The 21837-nt window shown below is 36.0% G+C and overlaps 3 protein-coding genes across 3 annotated transcripts; 1 reads left to right on the forward strand and 2 right to left on the reverse strand.

Moving 5' to 3' along the window:
* The first annotated feature begins 233 nt into the window (after positions 1-233).
* On the forward strand, positions 234-5208 carry LOC147513518 (short-chain dehydrogenase TIC 32, chloroplastic-like). Its single transcript, XM_086596595.1, has 8 exons — positions 234-503; positions 798-1029; positions 1178-1257; positions 1959-2112; positions 2296-2374; positions 3688-3772; positions 4534-4580; positions 4698-5208. The coding sequence occupies exons 1-8, from the start codon at positions 398-400 to the stop codon at positions 4854-4856; spliced, it is 942 nt and encodes a 313-aa protein (XP_086452721.1). The 5' UTR covers positions 234-397; the 3' UTR covers positions 4857-5208.
* Positions 5209-5535: 327 nt separating this feature from the next.
* On the reverse strand, positions 5536-16194 carry LOC147513519 (DNA-directed RNA polymerases II and IV subunit 5A-like). The gene is made up of 5 exons (XM_086596596.1): positions 16123-16194; positions 8992-9602; positions 8721-8906; positions 8447-8560; positions 5536-6067 (listed from the first exon to the last, which is right to left on the reverse strand). Exons 2-5 carry the CDS (start codon positions 9484-9486, stop codon positions 5942-5944), a joined length of 921 nt encoding a protein of 306 aa, XP_086452722.1. The 5' UTR covers positions 9487-9602; positions 16123-16194; the 3' UTR covers positions 5536-5941.
* A 637-nt stretch (positions 16195-16831) lies between these two features.
* Positions 16832-21637, reverse strand: LOC147513520 (putative glycerol-3-phosphate acyltransferase 8). The gene is made up of 2 exons (XM_086596598.1): positions 20914-21637; positions 16832-18037 (listed from the first exon to the last, which is right to left on the reverse strand). Exons 1-2 carry the CDS (start codon positions 21535-21537, stop codon positions 17162-17164), a joined length of 1500 nt encoding a protein of 499 aa, XP_086452724.1. The 5' UTR covers positions 21538-21637; the 3' UTR covers positions 16832-17161.
* Positions 21638-21837: the final 200 nt, after the last annotated feature.

Consider the following 21837-nt stretch of genomic DNA (forward strand, 5'->3'; position numbering starts at 1 on the left):
AATGGCGTGTATAGGAAAAATTTTGTTTTTTTGTACTTTCCACTCTCCAGCTGCCATTCCCAAAGGCCACTTATACTGGCGTGTAGACTTTATGCTATCTCGTTAAAACTGGTACTATAGATAGTAAATTTATATTGCGTTTTGACACACCATTGGATTAGAATTTCCGTGACACACCATTGGATTAGAATTTCCGTGATATTTGGTGTTTTTATGCACCATTGGACTTAGCCGGCGTGAACGCAAAATTTGCAGTCAATATTGAAATATCTTCAGTTTGACAAAGATATTTAAACGGTCAAAATAGTACAAAACTATATATAAAGGGTCGAAACAACGCACTCTTGAACCCTCTCAACTTTAGTATTAGATTTCATTTTTCATTTTAGCAGAGAGAATGTGGTTTTTTAACAAAAAGGGGCCATCTGGTTTCTCTACTTCATCAACAGCAGAAGAAGTTACACATGGTATTGATGGAACTGGTCTCACTGCCATCGTTACTGGTAAAACATCATCTACGTACATAAAAATAAAAATATTGCCCTGTTGTGGTTTTTTTATATAGTTGTGTGATTACTACTGTTTACATAGTGCCCAAGTGAACAAATAAGATACATGCTAATACACTGTACCCGAAACTGATTCATGCAACAAAATATAGGACTATATAAATTTTCCAAGTGTTCGTTATGTAGTTTACCTGCAATACTCGGATTACTTGCTCTGTGTTTGTTGTTTTCATATATACTAGCTCTAATGATGTGATTATGCGATTGGTTGGTTTTATTTTAATGAAGGAGCATCAAGTGGAATTGGTGCTGAAACTACACGTGTTCTTTCTCTGCGTGGAGTCCATGTAGTCATGGCAGTGAGAAATATGGATGCGGGTAGCAAGGTGAAAGAAGCTATAGTCAAGGAAAACCCGGGTGCTAAAGTTGATGTAATGGAATTGGATCTCAGCTCAATGGCATCAGTAAAGAAGTTCGCGTTTGAGTATATATCTGCTGGTCTTCCACTGAACATTCTCATGTAAGAATGTCATCTTTAAACTTTTGTTTCTTGCTTCCTGCGCTTATAAAAATGGATTTGTCTTACTAGTTATTCAGGTGGCCTCCATATGTGGAGCTCTTATGCCTGCTTAGTTTCATAGTTTGACTAGAAATGTTCTATTTTGAAGCAATAATGCAGGGATTATGCTAACTCCTTTCATGCTCTCCAAAGACAACATAGAGCTGCAGTTTGCAACAAACTACATAGGTACTTTACATATATTGATATATTCAGATATTTATTGCAAATGGTTGTGTAAGAAATTATTTTTTATTGAGTCCCTTCTATATTACAAAGATCGAATATGCACAATAGTCATTGACAACCAATTTTGGACTAAATTTCTGAGAAAACTTAAATTCTATTCTCCCTCAATGTTTGTCTAAACAAAATAGTTGTAATATTTATTTATGAAGTTCTAAAAAAAATTCGAAAATAAACGTAAAGGAATTATGAATAGTGAATACATTAGCTGACTATGTTTTGCCTATGAAACACAATTTCTTATGATACACTTTAATGACTGATTCTATATTCAACATTTGAAGTCATGGGTAATTTCTAAATCTTTTGTCCTCTGGATTTCTATATTCAACTGTAATAGCGTGTGTTATTTTCAACTACAGATAAATTTTTCCTTGTTAGGTCTGATTAGTGATTACATCTATTCCAAACCTTATCTGATTATTAATCGACTGCATTTAGGTTGAGAGATAGGATTTATGAGATCCTTTAAGTGCTAATTAGTCCCTGTTTTACCCTGATTTGATCTCTATAAGTCTTTACCAACGGGCATTGTTCTTCTTCCTTTTCTTAAGGGGTTAGTTATGTCTAATGATGCCTTCTCTTTAAAGGATGTCAAAAGTAGGCTTTGAGGATGAAGATAAGGTTTAATTGTCCTTTTTCAGGTCATTTCCTATTGACAAATCTTTTGTTGGAGACCATGAAAAAGACTGCACAAGAAAATAACGTTGAAGGAAGAATTTTAAACTTGTCCTCTGAAGGTCACCGATACCAACGCAGTGAAGGAATCCAGTTTGATAAGATCAATGATAAAGCAAGGTATCTCTATTCCCATAAGCATTCCCTTCCACTATCCCAAGTTCCCAAATCCCAACCATGGGAATAGGGACAAAAAAAATTGTATATATTAGCAGCTGTGTGATGCTTGACTACTTGAAATTGTTGTATAAAATTGAAAAGTTTTGATCCGTCTTAATTCCCTTTACATTTGACAAACTACAGGTACAGCTCTCTATATGCATATAACGAGTCCAAGCTTGCTAATGTATTGCATGCCAATGAGCTTGCGAGACGCCTAAAGGTATATTTAGGAATTTCAATCAAGAAGTAGTTTGTGTATGTGGTTCCCGTGAACCAGTTCTGTTTTGATGTACTTTTTTCTTCTCTTTTTTCCTTCAAGATATTCCAACTTTTAGCTTAGTCTCCTGGAAAAACTTGCTGTTTAGGCACCAGAAATATACAATTGAATGCACAAGAATTTCATTATTTATGCATGCAGTGTATTTTGCATGCATATGCCTTTTTTTTTTTGTGTGTGATAGTATATACATATGCCTTTTGTTATTGGGTTAATGGATTAACATTTTTCTTTTTTTGATCTATTTTGGAGATAAATATAAATCTCCCTCATTGCTGTTACCATTCTCATTATGTTTCTATTTCATCTTTGGGCTGAAATGTAGATTGCAGTAGTAATAGTGAGAGGGCTTTGATCACTTGGTGTCTTTTTTCCTCATTAGGCTCTTCTCTGTAATACATAGTTCCTTTGTGTCAACCATCCCATAATAAATTTTGTTTGTCGTGTCTTCTTACCGTCACCAAGTTAAATCAGTCTCTCTTACTTCAGATGTCTCATTCCTCTATATCATAATTTTTCTTGTAATATACTTAGACATAACAGACCTCAAGGAAATCATTTACATCATTTAAAGTGAGTTTAAGGTCCTTAGCCATGAAATAGTTCCAATCAACTTTGAGACTAATGGCACTCTAAAGGGGCAGAATTGAGAGAGGAGATGTTCTAGCTAAGAATATTAATATCCTTTGCTCCAAGGAGTTGAGTGGTCTCTTACCTGTTCTTGCTTTTAAATGGGAGATTTTGGCATTTTCATGAGTGTGGAGCTGTTTTATCTGTTTTATATGTATTTTTCCTTATCAATCACAATATAGATGGTACAAAATCCCTTCTCTACTTTTTCTAGGATGTGGTATCCATTCTTGAATTCTGGTATGGAACATCATCCAGAATTATTGGAAACTCAAATGACAAATGCACTTTGTTTATATTGTGTGGCACATTGATCTGACGAATTGAACGTTTACCAATTGCCATACCTTTTTATGGTGCATAAATTGTTTACTCTTAGGTAATGTCTATGTGTTGCGTGACTTTCCAATTCTTTCTATTAGAGATTGACACTTAATACGATGTAAAGTTCATCTAGTTCTTTAGGATATTTAGATTAGCACTCTTATCTAATGTCACTTGGGTTCAGGTTTTGTTTTTCAGTTTGTTACTTCGCATGATCATCGCTTTCAGATAACTATAGTCATGTTCAAGGCAGCAATAGAATAACCACAGTCACTCACTTGCTCTGTCTTTGCACTGAACAGGAAGATGGGGTGCAGATAACTGCTAACTCACTACATCCAGGAGTTATTACTACAGATCTTCTGCGGCATCATACTATTATTAATGGTCAGTTGCTAACCTAATTTGAGTTTCATTTATGTCTATGCTGATGGTCTTTCGAAACACACTACTCAAACAACGACTCTTGCTAAGTTAAATAAGTCAAAATCTGTTTTACTTATAGCCTCCCCCTTGTCACTGTAACTCAGTAAGTAGACATTCCGCTGCTGAGACGGGCCAAATATGCTTGCTTGTTTTCTTTCCACTTGAACGGTCCATTAGTCCAAAAAGAACAGGATTTGAAATAGAAAGTAATAATGAAATTGTTTCCTGGTTTTGCCATACATTGGGAACTGATGGACTTTGGATGGTAGCCATGTAGAAGAGTGCTTCCTTCTTACAATCTTACAGCACTTCTTCTTTTTAGCAGATACTTTTCCATTCCTGATGTTACCATACTTTAGTGATCAGATAGGAGCATTCTAACTTTTAGTTCTTCTCTATAATGTGGGGCAGTTGGGGTTACACTCAACTGCTGTAAATATACTTCCTTCCGTGTGGGAGTTTGAGCTCAAGCCTCTGTCAATAACCTACATAACTGTGTCATCTCAGTTTTATAATAGAATACTAGATAAAGTAATTAGTCTTTGCCTTTCACAGAAGCGCCAAATTAAAACTTGTTTGTATTTGCATCGCCTCATATAACTTATAAAACTCTCGTTTGTCCTAACTTTATATTAACTGAGTCTAACACAATAAGTACGTGCTGCATGTTTGTCGGAAAAAAATAGGAGTACATATTGAGTTTTTCTCTTATTAATGTGCAGGCATTTTCAAGACGGTTGCCAAATATTTTGTGAAAAATGTTCAGCAGGTGGGTTTCTGTTATGTTCTAAATAAACCTGTGTAGCAAACATTAGAATTGTTTTCTTGAGATACAACTATATCTTCTATCAGTTTATTCACTTATCCTCAAGGTGAGTGATTACAGGGAGCAGCAACAACATGCTACATGGCATTACATCCACAGGTCAAGGGCGTAAGCGGTGAGTATTTTCTGGACAGTAACAAAGGAAAGCCGGTTGAACAAGCCAAAGATATGGAACTAGCTGAAAAACTCTGGGATTTCAGTATGGGCTTGATCAACTGATAGAGTCAGTCATTTATGTACGAGAAAAGACCACAACATACAGTGTTCAAGGCGTAATTCCCTCGGAAATATTTGAAGCTTATCATCTTACTTCATTACCTCTGTTTTTATCAGAACAAACCTTTCCATTGTTTTGTTTGTGTTCGGATTGGCCACCTAAAAGTTACATTGTGTAGTTAAGAAAAAAGTTACATCGTGTATAAATCCGTTTTTCTTTTTTGTATGAACAAGGCATGCTCGGTTGTTTTTCTTCCTTGTCTTCTGAACTCCATCTCCATGTCATGGGCATGGATCCGTAATTCGAACTTGAAAGTGCTTCACTGTTATCCAATTATAGCTTTGTTCTTATTTACAGCTCCTCTCAATTCTATCATCACTTCTAATTATTATATAGCTGCAAAATTAAGATAATTTCCATTGTGTTTGTTAAAAGATCCGATCCAATTTATTTGGTCCTCATTACATCCTCTCTTCAGATCAAGTTGCAAGCATTTTCACGAATCCCTTGGTCGAAAAATATTAGTTACAGAATTAGTTAAATTTACAGATCCGTGTCACAGACGTACCCGTGCAACACAGCATTTTTATTTAAATTTATATACTTCTGTAGTTCTGTCCATCTTCAAATTCTGGAAGAGAAACAGAAAAGAAAGATGTATAACATCTAAAAGGTACAATGAATGGTAATAAGCCAATAACAATATACCATACTCATAATTCCATTGTACAACTTCCCATAAAAAAAATTCCCCGACAATAGATACCAGAGTTCTTCACAGTTCACATAATGACCAATGCCTTAAACCTTGACAGATGAAATTATAAATCAACAAATATGAAGAAGAATAAAAACAGTATTCTCAATGTGCTCGACAGTCGAATCTGTCATCCATGTTTAATCCCCTATTACAACAGTACACGTTCTGGACCTATATCATTGCATTTGACCATACAACTCGGTCCATCATTCCTAGGACGCATAGTGTAGATTGCTGCCAAAACCCTTTTCATTGTGCTTCACCTCACGAATGAACAATCTAGCAAGATTTTGACTTATGCATGGACTTTCTAACTGGAGCTTATAACTAAACTACAATGCGGTAGGTTTCATATTCTCCAGCTGTGTCGCTCTTCCGTGTGATCTTTACAACTTGCCCCCGTGTTAGCCCATAGTATCTTGAGATGGGATCAGTTATCAGCATCCTTGGAAGCTGAAAGCAATCCAACAGATCATAAGAGCAGAGGCATTACAAGATCAACTTCACAATGTCAGCTGATAGCCAACAACAGTAGAATGATTGCACAACATATATCCAGAAAAAAAAAGGAGTCTACAATAGAGGGGAGTAAAGGAAATCAAGTCGAAAAAAGAAGATCCAACCAAACTGAAGTGTCAGAGGGTACAACAAGACAGTACAAAATAGAAGCAAAATGATATGCCCGCATATGAAGTTTTGAACACTATCTTTACAGAGCAGGTCATGCGACAAGGTGACGCCTAGGCAAGCTTTACTCCAGGCGCTGGGGGTGAGTAGAGAGTAGAGACTATGTAAGCCCAAAATGCATAGCAACAATGTGAAAATACAATGATTTGGCCTTTTTCATTGTTTTCTCTAAAATTAGGACACTGACTTTGACAAGGCAAGAACATACTCTAAGCAATCATAGTTGTGTGTACCACCCTCTATATATATATATATATATATGGGGAGGAATAGAGCCACTCCATCGACTTACAAATTGAATTAAGACCCCATTTTTTGTGGATAAGATCTTCTCACAATGGATAGCATGCCCACAAAATTTCATCCTATTTGGATACGTCTAACCATGCGAAAACTAGTGTTTAATTTTGAACGTTTATCTAACAGTCCAGAATTTTCCGATTTCATAATAACATTTGATTAGGTTAGACATATTTAAATGAACCGAAATTTGGTGGGCATGTTATTCATGGTAGGGAGATCATATCGACCAAATATCAACCCTTAACTCAACTGGTAGGATGAGATATGGCTTTGTACGTTTTGGGAGTGGCTCTATCCCTATATATATATAGGGGAGGGATAAAGGCACATTCTTATGCGCACATTATAGCCACATTGTAAATTAATTAAAGCAAAATTATGGACTTAAAAGTTGAATTAAGGGCTGATTTTTTGTAGATATAATCTCCCCACCATGGAGAACATGCTCACAAAACTTTTAGACCATTAGATGAAAAGTTAAAAAATGAACACAAATGAACACTAATGAACACTAATTTTTACATGGTTAGACATATCCAAATATTATGATTTTTTGTGAGAATGATCTTCATGGTGGGGAGATCATCTCCACAAAAAACTAGGCCTTAATTCATTTGTATGTTGAAAATGTGGCTATAATGTGCGCATAATGAATGTGCCTCTATCCCTCCCCATATATATATATATATATATGTGACGTGGCGATATCCTGTGGCTCGTGCCTAGGATCAGATATTGGGCATGCATACAACATGTGCCTCGGGATTGAGCTGGCAGAAGCCAAGTCGCGTTACTGGTATGTTCCTGAGGCTGAGGCCTGGCAGTGTCTCACGTCCTGTGATTGGCATGTGCCTGGGGATGAGGCCTGGTAGGAGCTCAGGTCACGTGACTGGTATGTGCCTAGGCACAAACTACAAAAATCCTTTAATATATCCGCCTAAGAGTTGAAATTCCAAGTGACTTCGTGTTCATTCACTCACTGATAGGAAGGACCCTGATACCGTGGAAGAAGCATCGCTCATAAAAATCAATTACAGGGTATTATCAAACAACCAAGTGATTCTTTTTAAGCAATTAAGATCCACAGCCCCATCCCCAACACGCACACACCATGGGGAGAGAGAGAGACTACGTAAAGATCCAACACCAAATATGTGTACAAATAGGAAAACTATTGCTACAATTGTTCCATCTTCCACCTGCAATAGCTTTCAGTGGTTTTCTTTTGGCTATTGCAAAGTTCCCAGGAACACTTGTCTAGAAGGGTCTTGTTGTAAAATAATGAAATGAAAACTCTGCCCACCTTCTATCTCTCTCGGCTAGAATATATAGTTTGAGAATATAACTTTTAACGCACATTAAAGGTATGGTAGTCAAAATCAAGAACTTGCGTGAACCTATAAACTTCGTTGTGCTTTTTTACCTGTAAAAGTTTTCAGTCTTTTCATGTAAGTCAAGTTTGATTACAGGTGGTTCTAAACTAGAATAGGGGTGTTCCAAGGGGATGATAGGTTTTTCCATCTCCAAATTCCTTAAGAAAATATGCAGTTCCAGCTAAATTCTGCTCAGTTGAAACGGTGACAAATTTTTCACCAAACTTGTTGGTTTTGAAGAGGTTGGAACACCAACTAACTAATTGGAACAAACTCCCTTTCCTATCAAGATTACTCTGATCTTCCAAAATTTGCCTGGAAATGCTTACAGCTACAAGCACAGCCATAAAAGAACATCCTAGTTGCATAAAATAATTGAATGTCTACGATGATAACAGGTAAGAACATCAACTCCATAGTGAAACAAAAACCATGAAGCAAACAATAAGAGTCTTTGGGCAACACCAACCTGTGTTTCATGTGAAGTATATCGGTCAAGCAACTCCTGCTTTTCTTCGGTTGAAAGCACCTTATGCTTGGGAACAAGATGATGCTCTGTGATATTGGCTATAAGCTCCTTTTCCTGTAGCAAGTATGTTACCACTGTTATCTTTCTATTGGCCAGAGTATAATATTTACACTTAAACAATCCATATAACAGCACCTAAACATTTAGTTGCGCAATTAAGCCATAAATTATTTTTAGTATTAAGAAAGAAGAGCACAAATAACTATACAGTCACCTCAAAAAGCTCAAAATGAAAATATTGGGCATTCTTTTTATCAATAGACTTTTTTGCAGCCGCGCTCAATTTCATTACTTGAGAAACCAATATTGCTCTTAAGACACCGGAGTTCTTCACAGTATCTATATAATGCTTGATGATCTTTGCACTTGCTACTTCTTTATCATGAAAATACACATGTATCTGATCCAATAACACAATAACATAAACTCAATTAGAAATACATTGTGAAATCTAATAAAGCAATAATAATTAGCTAAAAATGAACCTCGTCATCGCGGAACTCCTCATCAGAGTCTTCATTGGCCTTGGCCTTCTTCTTGTTAACAACTTCTTTTTTCCTTGCACGTATAGCAATATTTTGTCTTTTGACTACTATGTATGTAGTATCTTCTTCTTCTCCTCCTCCTTGTGTAGGAGAATCATTTAGAACTATTGTATCTGCTTTTCCGAATTCCTGAACGAAACGAGGCCTAGTCATATTGAGTCTGGACTTGTGAACATAGTATCCTCTATCTCTTAACATCTGGAGAGCAGTTGTTCTTACTCTAAACAATCTGGTGATTTCTTCTTCGTTTCTCCTTTTCTCATTTAAAATTCTTTCTTCTTGTGGAGACACCTTCTTCTTTTCAGTTTTTGTTACTGTAGAAACTTTTTCGGTTTCTTCATCTATGGACGTCTTTCTAATTTTCACTTCATCTGTGTACGTTGTTTCTATATACAGCATTTCAGATTCTTCTTCTGCTGTTTTCGTTTTACCCATTGTACGTTGTTTCTCTCTCTCTCTCTCTCTCTTTTATTGCTAACAGGGTTAAACCTCTGTTTCCTTAAACCCTAAATTTTATTGAGGAGAACAAATGTTTGGTTGGTGAGTGATGACTATGCCTTCGGGTTCAGACTTCAAAGCCGATTATGGGCTTATGGCTCGTTCAACTATCCTTTTGGGTCCAGGTTTTTTCTCCTCTAAAATGTGTGCTTTTTTGCTGGGAAATTGGCAACAACCATTTAAAGCATTCCCAATGCAAGTGAAAATAATCCCCCTATTATCACCGCCACCTCAGCACTTATTCACTCTCTTTTCACCGTTTTGGTGAAAAACAAGGTGAAGTTGTGCAATGCAAAGGTGAATAAAATATCTCGGACGAGATGTTAGATTCCGTCTGGAGGCTTTTTGATCCAAACGGAATGTAACATCCTGTCCGGTATTTTGTCTGAAGTTAAAAAAAATTGAAAAAACACGCGAGACGGAATGAAACATTATGTCCGAAAAAAAATCGAAAAAAACACACAAGACGGAATCAAACATCCTGTCCGAAGTTAACAAGTCAACTCGGTGAAAGGTTTTACCTTGAAATCAACTTTAGTCACCAGTTTTTCACCTCTGCACTGCACAACCATTTTCCAACAAAACTGGTGACTATAGTCACAAACCCCCTTTATTCACCTGCATTGCAAATGCTCTTATGAAATGGATTTTAATTGAGGACTTTGTGAGTAGTAGGCACACACACACTAGTAGACTAGTGTTAGATATCCTGTGCTAATATCTTTGCGACTTTGCATTTACTAGAGAAATATACAATCTCTACACTATATGATAGCAGGGTTATCAGGAACCACACTTCTCCAAGGCTATTTCTAATCTTTTGTGTTTTATAATTTAGAAACATCTTCCTTAATTATTCTAATTAGTTCCTTCTGTTTTAAGTAATTTATAAAAAAAACTCCCTCACCTATTTGAAATTAGAATTAGTTTTCATATTATTTAAAATAATTTAGAAATTCTTCTTCACGTCACTGAAATTATAATCAACCCCTCCTAATGTCTTTAGATATATATTATAAATGTACCTTATTGGCTATATTTTTTGAGCATTCGCAGAGTCTCAAATATTTGTAAAACTCTTTGACTAATTACGAAAAAATATGAGACTAATATGGAAAAATCGGATAATTGGAATACTTACATAGACTCCAGTTTTTTCTAAACTCTATTACTAATTACGAAAAAAAATATGATATAAAAAAGGAAACAATCCTATTTAGAGTTTCACATATTCTCCAACTTTTCCTAAACACTAGCTAATTATGAAAAAATAATGGACAAAAAATTAAATTGCTAAAAACAATAGTTTCCACTGAAAACGATTTTCCTAAAACCCTTACGCCACGAAGAATAGTTTCCACACTAATCTTAGGTGAAGTTTAACATAACAAAGTTTCTTTTTAGAAAAATACAATGAAAAAATGAATTGAGTTACCTCTCATTCATATAACCATGGGGGTCTGCCATTTGATACAAAAGCCTCATCATTCTCAGCTAAGAAATATCCAAATTTTGCCGCTTTGGTCTGCGGCTAGGTTAGCCTCTCTCCAGTTGTGCAACAGTTTCAAGTTTTGCACCTTCGTTGTGCAAATTTTCCATCTGCATAGGAGTTGCCAAGGGATGCCCCCTGAGTTAAAAGTTGTGACAGCTACCAGCTGCTGCAAAATCTGATTCCACCTAGAGATTGTTCCATCCTTTTGAAAGGGCAAACTCCACACTCTCCAATATAGCCATGCACTCGGCTGTATAGTTGTTTGCAATTTTGATACCCTTGCTCAAGAGTAGGACAAAATCACCATGAACATTTCTAAAAGATCCACCCAACCCAGCTGGACCTGGGTTCCCTCTAGAAGACCCATCTATGTTGACATTTATTTGATCACCAATTGGAGGAAGCATTAAGCTAACCTCAAAACATAGTTGTGTTATATATTGTAGGAATGTCTCGATAAGTATAGTTTTGCATTTAAAATAATGTTTATTTTATTTCTTTTCATATAATTGGAACGTCTTGCTATTCAAGTAGCTTCAATATGAACTTCGCCTTATTAGGCAATCTCACAAAACTTCAATCAAACTTCTATTATTAAACAACAAAATAAAGTTGAAAGGTTTTATCAAGGGCGAATTCTTTTTTTTTAATGGATAGTGGGGTTTTCACGTTATAAGAAATTTGGTTGAGTGATCAATATAATATTCATATATAACAGTTATGCATATATAGTTGCAAATATTTTTCAGAATAAATAATATAACATCACACGTTCGTAGATAATCTTTGAAGATCCCATATAGTGAGTCATATATAATTTAAAGAATAATTAACGAAAAATCGGGAACTGGATAATTTTTTATGATCTCAAATAGTAAATCAAACATAATTTATTTTTATGTCATGTTTGAAATTGATATTACACACTACATTGGATAATTAAAAGGAAATCGGAAACTGTATTCAAATACACTGAACTGAGTTCAAAGAGTAATTAACAGGAAATCGAAAACTTTATGTAAATACAATAAACCATACTCAAAAAGTAATTAACTAAAAATCGAAAACTGGATGTAACTGCATTAAACTAACGACAGAGAATAACTAACGAGAAATTAGAAATTGGATGCAAATCCTTGAAAAATATTTAACGGAAATTGGAAACGGTATGCAAATATATCAAACAAACTTACAAATAATAATTAACGGAAAATCTAAAACTAGATGCAAATATATTAAACTAATCTCAAAAAATAATTAACAAAAAATAAAAAATCGAATGCAACTGCGTTGAACTGACCTCATAGAATATTTGGCAGGAAATCAGAAACTAGATGCAAATGTATTGAAATAACCTCAAAGAATAATTAACGAAAAATTAGAAACCGGATGTAATTGCATCGAACTAACTTCAAAGCATAAATAATCAAAAACTAGATGCATATATATTGAACTAACCTCAAAGAGTTATTAACGGGAAGTTAGAAATTATATGCAAATGCAATGAACTAATATAAAAAACTAATTAACGAAACATCGAAAAATGGATGCAACTGCACTGAACTAATCTCAATGAATAATTCACGGGAAATCATAAATTTGATGCAACTACATTGAACTAACCTCAAAAAATAATTAACGAAAAATCATAAATTGGATGCAACTACATTAAACTAAAATCAGAGATTAACTAATGGTAAATCAGAAATTGGATGCAATATCTTGAGGAATATTTAACATGAAATCAGAAAATTGATACAAATACATTAAAATAACCTCAAAGAATAGTTTAGAAATCAGAAATCGGATGTAACTGGTCGAACTAACTTCAAAGCATAAATAACTAGAAATTTGAAACTATATGCAAATGCATTGAACATCGAGTTAATCTCTAAAAATAATTAACTGGAAATCAGAAACTGGATGCAGATGTATTGAACTAATATGAAAGAGTAATTAATGAGAAATTGGAACCTGGATGGCAAATGCAATGAACTAATCTCCAAAACTAATTAACGAAACATCGAAAACTGGATGCAACTGCACTGAATTAACCTTAAAGAATAATTAACGGGAAATCGAAAATTTGATGCAACTGCATTGAACTAACCTCAAAGAATAATTAATGGAAAATCAGAAACTAGATGCAATAACTATATTAAACTAACCTCAATGAATAATTAACAAAAAATCGGAAACTTGATGCAAATGCATTAAACTAACCTCGAAACATAGTTGTATTATTTCTAGGGGGAATATAATGTTTCAACAAGTATAGTTTTGCATTTTAAATAGTGTTTATCATAATTCTTTTATTATGATTGAGAATGTCTTGCAATTCAAGTAGTTTCAATATCATCTTTGCTACATTGAGCATTCTCATAAAACTTCAATTATTAAACCTAACAACTAAAAGAAGTCAATAGGTTTTATCAAGGTTTGGTGTTTTCTGTTTATTGAGAATAATTTAATATTGGGAGTGGTGTAAGAAATTTGAGAGTGGTGCAAGAAATTTGAATGAGTAATTAATATAATTTTTATATATATCTCATAGCTCTGCATAATTATTAATATTTTTTAGAATAATTTAATATAACGACACCCGTTCATAAGACGGGTTTGAAAACTAGTTTTTATATTGTTTTTTAAAGATATTAGAGCGAGAGGTTTAATGGTTTAAAGATTTGGAAAAAACCGATGCGCATACTTGTAATAATAATAATTAGTGTCAGTGTTGGTTAGTCCGCGCACCATATAGCCAGTGTCAAGACTCAGCTGAATATAAAACACGTGTCAGCAAGAGTTATAAAAGAAGTAAGGAAAAGAGAAAAGAGACAGAGAACAAACCCTTTCCCAGCCGGTGTAGATGGAAGCCCTATGGGAGGCGAACGAGCCAAAGTCACTATATGCCTGGTCCCTGGGGAGATGGGAGCTGAAGAACAAGGACGCAACAACAGCTAGATTGTCCAAGGCTGAATCATGGGTAGTTACATCGCGATCTCTAGCCTTGAATTGTGGATGCCAAACTTCGACCGGACCAGAGGAGAGGGGGCAGATGAGACGGGTCCTTCGCAGAGAAGCGCGGTGGAGCCAAGGGGTGGAGCCAAGGCGAGAGGGCATGGGACCAGCTCGACCTTTTGTTTGGGGGCTTTTCGAAGTTTCAATGGGGCTCATCACCATCTGAGTTGATGCCCTTGAGTTTGGGGCTTTTTTGGCGTCGGGGAGGTGAAGGGCTCAGGTTGGCAAGTTGATGCCCTTCCTAGTCAGCCAAAGAGGAATATGAAGCAGGAGCAAAGTCAGGAGTAGTAGTGTGAGATTGGGCGGCTGCAGCTCGTTGGGCAACGGCTTGGGAGTTATAAATCTTGGTGGTATATCTGAATGACTTGTGGGCATTACGTTTAAAGATTTGAAAAAAACCGATGCGCATACTTGAAAAAAAGTTTGATGCTAGATAGACTCGAATAAAACTGGAAGAAGAACTAAGCTGCCAAGGTTTCAAATTATGCCAAGTTTGATACTTGACTTGAATCTGAAGCAAAACAAGATTACTGAATAAATAATTAATGTAATTTTATTCCAAAAGTTAAAAATTATGAAACCATAACCAGTACAACCGTCTTAGCTTCAAAAACTACTGCTAATTCTTTAGATCTGAAAAATTCTTGCAGCAGTAGGTTCACCCCTTCATGAAAAGCTAATTTTCAGATCATATCATAGATTTATCGTTTTGTATAAATACCAAAAGAAGTGTACCATAAACAGACATAGGCTGCAATAATGACCTCCTAGTTTTAGGCTATTTACATGCAGGATGAAAAAGTACAAGGATGTAGATCCAATTTATGTCTCTAGAGTGCAAACTGATCCCGAAAATTTGAACATTTTTCAAAGTTCATCTAGGTGTGATCGTAGGCAAGGACAGAGTCAGGAATCTGACCTAGGGGAAGGCGAGCGTATATACATAATCAAAATACAAGGTTGGCCGAATCTGACCTGGCGGAGTGCTTATACTATTTCAGAAAATGAAATAACATGAAACGTGTTTACCACTTTGACCATATAATTAACAAGAGATAACAAAACGTATTAGTAGATTAAGTAAAACATTCAAATTATGAACATACCTCTCGAAAAGGAACAATCAAGGCAGACTAGGATAAAACAAAAGCTTGGCCACTTTAAGCTCCCCACAGTCATTTATATAGACAATTTAAATAGGTCTGTTCCATATATTACGTGCACTCTGAGCTCTTTCGTTTCCAAAAAAACTCAACCAATTCGTTGAATTGAAAAAAATAGTTTAATATCAGGGTTTTTAAATGCTTACATTTTCTTCTAACATCATTTTTTGATTTCTTTCCATCAGAATTAGCAAATCTTTGCTGTGAATTGAAATAAATTGGTTTAAGAAGTTATGGAAGGATTAAAACGATCAATTTTCCTCTTTTTTTTCAAAACTCAGAATGGTAAAATGAATAGTGAAGACATAATGGGACCTTATTAAAGAAAGGGTGTAAATAAATGGTATAATAAGACTTTAGTTTTTTTATATTTAGAGAGAACAAGTAAGCCATGACTTTGTAAGGATTTTCTGCCCTCGATTTAATTGTGTGTTACTTGACTTCTATTCTCGGTCCATCCATTTATATTCTCTAAGAGTAAGAATAGATTAATGATAAAACACTTGGGTTTGATATGACGCTCCTACACGGCTACACCTATTATAAAAATACTATGTTGTGGCTTCACGTCATAGTTAAATTTTTGAGGGGCGGTAGTAAAATATTTGAACTTATTTTGAGAGGGACCTCCACACGCCCGTCTCCATCTATGATCGTAGGAATCACTCCACTGACAAGGTCACTTCCAGACACATCTGATGACCCGTAGGGGTTCTTTGTTATTGAGGTTGATGATGGCGGGGTCCCTTTTGTGGGGGCAGCTTCCATAGACTCTGAACTCTGAAGGTCCTTTCTCAGATTCTGGCATCATTAACCATATATTCTCTAGTTGCCGGACTATATCTGCCATTGAAGGTCGAGCGTCTGTCTCATCTTGCAACAGTTTAGAGCCAGTGTCACAAATCTCTCTACACATTCAGAAGGATAAGATCCCATGTGTCTATCACTGAGAAGATCATCCCAGACTGATATATGAATGCCAAAATACAAACTGGACTATGTAAATTCGAAATTCTGAGTCTTTGCAACCAACCGTAATCAAAATAAGATAATTATTTTAACTCGTGAAAAATATCTTCATATATCAGGTAAATTTGGCTGGTAAATAGGGGAATTACCCTATGTAACTATTTTCTTTCATTAATATATTTGGCTAATTCAGAAGAAAGAAAAGGGAATTAAACATACCTCTTGCATAAGGTCCCAAGAGAGTGAAATTGAGAAGTTCATAAGGCCCAAATATATCACTGTCTGGTATTCTCCATCCTGTGAACATCCTCCTGATTCTTTGGATCTCACTCTCATTAAACGTATTAGACTGATTATTGAACTCAGGAAACAACTTCAGGTACATCCTCAACCGAGGGTCCTCTTCCCAGATATATGAAGCTATAGATAACTGATAAAGATCTAATGCAAGACCCCTAGTACCTCAAACAATAGTCGGGCAACTGTATGTCTGTATGCCCCCGCCTTGGGCTTTTGGTCCACATCATCTGAACAATTCTAGTGTGTTTGAGTGTTTTACTGTGTTCTGTCTATCTTCAAAGTCTATAGCATTCGGAAGAGAAGCATGGACTTGAAAGAATGAAGTAAACAACAATAATGATTTGATCGCATAGTTGAATGAAATGCCAATAAGCCAATAACAATATATGATATCCATATTACATCTTGCCATACAAAAATGCCCTGACAAACTAGTAACAGAGTTCTACACAGATCACATAATGACCTAAAAGACCTAATACCTTGACAGAGGATATGATAGAACAACAAATGAAAATACAAAAAAAAAGGGCATTCTCAATTGGCTTCCCTGCATAATCCATCATCCATGTTCAACTCCCTAATAAATGAACAATTTTCTTCTAAGTATCTCTTTCTCTCTCCTTGAAGAAATTAATGTAGAGAACTCTTTCCCACCATCATACTGAAGTCACTTCTTCGAGTACATAGACTCAACCTTCCCATCATTGCCTCCCAATATCATGTACTTGTCCTTCCTTGTGAGTCCGGTACATTCAAATCCAAGAGTCCCAGCAATTACTTTTTGCACATGATTTGCTACATCAATAGTGGATTTACCCCCACCTTTAACAGTCATCTCTTGAGGCAGGAGGTCCAGAAAAGTTACCTCATAAGTTGGCCTAGGATTCATGAAGTAGAAATATGCATCCCAAAATTTGACTCCCCTAACTGTAGTCCCATGGAACATGTTTTGCCTGGTATTGACGGCAACAGGAACAATACGATCACTCAATTCAGCAAACAATGCACTAAACCTTAACAGGAATGGTTCGCGACATGTAGTTCCTTCTGGACATACGACTAAATCACCCTTTTGAAGAAGAGCTGAAATGCGAGCTGCATCAGCTGCTCGGTCTCTAGTCAAAGAAACAGCTGGGATAGGCGAGAGGAGCTGGGATAGGCGGCTAACACTGTACGTCACACATGAGACTTTGCGGCCAAGGGCAATGGCTATGACAATTGGATCAAGAGCAGTGCGATGGTTGCAGACATAGAGTGACCCAGGAGAGCCGTGGGAGGGTGCAGGAGGTGGGGTTCCACGGATAACGAGCTTGATGCCAAGGAGACCATAAGTGTATCGAACAATGCGTTCAGGCAAGGGAAGGTTAAAGTAGACTCGAACGAGGGAGAGAACAAATCCAAATGGCAACCAGATAAATGTGATTAGGGCATTCAGTGGTGTAGGTCGTTGGACAAAGCGGCCATCGTGAAATACAATTCGGGTCTTGAGTTGATCCATTGGTACCGGAGTGGCTGATCGGTCAGTGTGCACCATGTAGCCCTCCTGAACGTTATTTAGTCATACAAATTAGTAACATAAACATCAAAATAACTTGCAAATATAATCAACATTACGAACTAAAGTTGCCTGAATTTAACGAGGCTAATGTTTACCTGAGTTACTTATATGATTACTACATTACAAATTTAGAAGTAGTTTTCACTTGATTTTTAACTGTATTACAGTATTACTGTAAAACTACTTTTCAGGACAAAGGTAACTTGAATGAGCTGAAACGAGCAATGGTCAGGAATCAAGATTTCTATAAAATGTATGAGCTCAACTGTTGTTGAAAAATCAAAACAATAACCATTGCTGTCAGAATTATTAGATTAGTTGAACAAAAACATGAACATGTGCTAATGGTAACAAAACTTGATGATTCAAGTTGCTACTGCTAATCAAAAGTAGAACCCCCTTCCTTTGCTTTTTTCGACTCCTCCCCCAAGACTCACAGTAAGACCGAGTCAACTAGGGTTGACCGTGATCCTTCCATCCAAACCATATGAAATGTCCTAAGTACCATTTGGAGCATAAAATTACACAAATACCTATTGACTCTCTCAAAACCAAAATGGAGTTAGTGACACATGTCAACATCTCAAGCACTTAAATCAACTGTTACAATTTAATCAAATCAAAATATCTATCAATATCTCTTTTACGCCATTCGAGATTGATCCTATAGCTAACTCATCTTCGTCTTTAAAACTTCTCGTCTTAATTTCCTAATTCAACTTCATTTTTAAATTTAATATTTGTATCAACAATGATCTAATCATTGCCCATTAAAGTTTGATTTTGTTTTTGGGGTTTTTTAATAATTAGTTACCTTGTCTCAAATTGAAGATTGATTATTTTGATACAAAACTTCGCTTTTACCATAGCCTAATGGTGGTGGTGGTGGCGGTGATGGAAGCTCCTAATAATTAGTTCTTGGAATATACAGTTGGGGGATACTACTAATTTGTGTCGGGGGTAGGGGGGGGGGAAGAGATTTTTGGTGGTTTTAGAAATTAGTTGTTGGATTAAGTTCATGATATGGTGACACACGTTGTTGGATTCCTCAAATACAAAAGCCAATTAAGTGATTATCAAAACAACCACATGAGAAACAACTACAACCATTCGACATTGTCGAATTTTGAAAAACACAAAGAAACTTGATTAGTATAATCCCCCCCATTGTATTTACAAAAATTAGTAGTACCTCTAGCTACAAATCTGAAAAAGTGGTGAAAACTAATAGTAAATCCAAGTGATTGTTTATGGTCGTTGGATTAACTTGATATGATGGGGACACATGTCACTAACTCCCCTTCTCTTTTTGTTTAAGCCGTTGGATTGGGTTGATAGGATAGTAACGCGTGTCATTATTTTTTTTTGTTTAAGCCGTTAGATTGAGTTGATAGGATGTGGATACATATCACTAACTCTCTCTTTAGTCTTGGGAAGTCAAGTGGGTATTTAGATAATTTTAGGTCCCAAATTGTACTCATGACATTTCACTAGACTCTAATAACAAGATTATGGTCAATCCCAGTTGACTCGGTCCTGTGACTTTTTGGGGGACGCTTTTGGGGACAAGTCATTTTGGCAAAGTTAGTTTGGTTGTTCGGGTGGTGGGGTTTAAAACCTGTCATAATGTTGGCAAAGTGGGTATTTTCACTATTTTGGCAATTTTACGATCCATTAGCTATGTCGGTCCAGCAAATGGTGGACTCAAACTCGTTAAATTCACTGAACAAAAATGTTGGTTGGAGGACCCCAACTCCCAAGTTCCCAGCCATAAAATCTCCAGCCTCCAGGTGTTAAGAAGACTGATTGGTCGATAGATTTTGACTTCCTACGTCAATTACTGGTATACCCCCTTCTGATTCACAAAATTTACTACGCAGGCCAGTTGGCCAGAAAATCAACTTGTACTCCTTGTCAGTGAGGGAGTATTAACTTCGTCTTAAAAATGTCCCCACGGATACAGCTCAAACATACGTAAATGGCACAAGTTTTCTCACTTTGAAGTAAATGCCAACCCAGTGAAGTGAAAGTACCCTTTCCAAGTTCCATTTTTGAGCTCACATGCATTTGTTCACTGTATATTACTCTATATTGATAAGTCAAGATAAGATATTCATTAACTGAGAATAACGTGGTGGTCTGGCGATCGTACGATTTTAACCAGGCATTATAGTGTGAAGTGCAGCATTTATTCAGTAAGACAAGGAGTCAAGGACAACACACATTATTCATGGAGAGTTCACCATAAATAGATGAATGCCCACCAAAATAAATAGTTAAATTTATGGTTTTGGATACCTGGTGAGGTTAGAAATTAATCCTCCAAATTAATTGAATTGAAAAAATAAATTAATCTTCATCATGTCAAAATTATCATCGTAATAATTATAATAGTAAAATAATAAAATCATCATAAACAAACCGATTCCAGTTCCAAGCTAAATTAGATGGTAATTTGATCATGGATATTACAAATTGAAAAAAAAAAAAATACACATATCAAGAGTTTCACAAGTAAATAAAAAAAGGTAATTTCTGATTCGGCCATCATAATGTCATTTTGTTCTTAATCCGGCCATTGTCAGCAACTCAGTGCAAAAAGTTACTGATATTACCCACTAATTGCTGACAAAATGCGCTGAGTTGCAATTTGTGGCCGAATTGGAAACACATTGACATTATCATGGCCGAATTAGAAATTTCCCCTCAAGAAAAACAGAAAATCAATTAATCAGAAATCAATCCAACATCAAGGGGTAACTCTAAATAGACCAAAATCATAAGGGGCAATTCTTAAAAAAAAAAAAAAAAAAAGTTGATATCAAGTTGAAAGATGATAAGAGTGAGAACTGAGTACAAACCTTGCAAACAGACATAAAATCATGATCAGTCTCACGATCACCGATCCCAAAATCAGGTGATTCATCACCAAACTCCTTCAAAATGGCCGATTTTTTCAATTTCGCAACGAGGACACCTGGTTTCTTAACAAACCCAGTAGCTCTTCCAGTTTTAGGATCAACCTCAATTTCAGTTCCCAACACTTTATCACCACCAAGAAAATCCTTCACAAATGGTTCGACCATTACCGTTGGATTCGCTGTAATCACTACTTTTCGTTTACACTTATTAAACAATTCCCAACTCTCTTTTCTCACATCTGAAGCATAGAATCTTGGTAACACGGCTCTTGACACAAGTTCAATATCTCGGATCTTTAAACCAGCATATGAAATGTATATTAACATTTGAATGCCAAGAGCTTCTGATATAAATAAGTAGGCGATGATTATGAGTGGCGTCGCGAGGAGGAGAACTAGACCGCGTAAAAGACTGCCCGCTTCGATTGCGACTAGCATGAAGTATGGGAATGAGCTACGAGAAATGAGTAGCGTCCCGTCGAGATCTGCAGCTATTGACTCATTTCCGCCTTCGGGCTCACTGCAACGTGTTATGGAAGGGAAGTTTCGGCGATTTTTGGACATGTTTCGGCCGATATGTTGTTTTTCTTGATTTGGAAGTTATTCTGATGAGAAGAGAAAAGAGGAGGGGACTGTTATGGAGGGAAGAAGAAAATGAATGGGCGGTGTCGTGGTTTTAAATGTGAGGGGTTAGTGTAAGTTACGGAATGACCCATGCACAATTTGTTATTTACATTTCATTATTTTTATACTTTTATTGTTGGTAAATTGGTTACTTGGTTAGTGTTTCACACCGTGGTAAATGTTGGTGAGCTACCCATATATTGAGTTGCACCAGTGCCACCCACCTTAGTTCCTTTGTTG

This window comes from Coptis chinensis, chromosome 3, assembly GCF_015680905.1.
Source record: "Coptis chinensis isolate HL-2020 chromosome 3, ASM1568090v1, whole genome shotgun sequence".
Taxonomy (NCBI): domain Eukaryota; kingdom Viridiplantae; phylum Streptophyta; class Magnoliopsida; order Ranunculales; family Ranunculaceae; genus Coptis; species Coptis chinensis.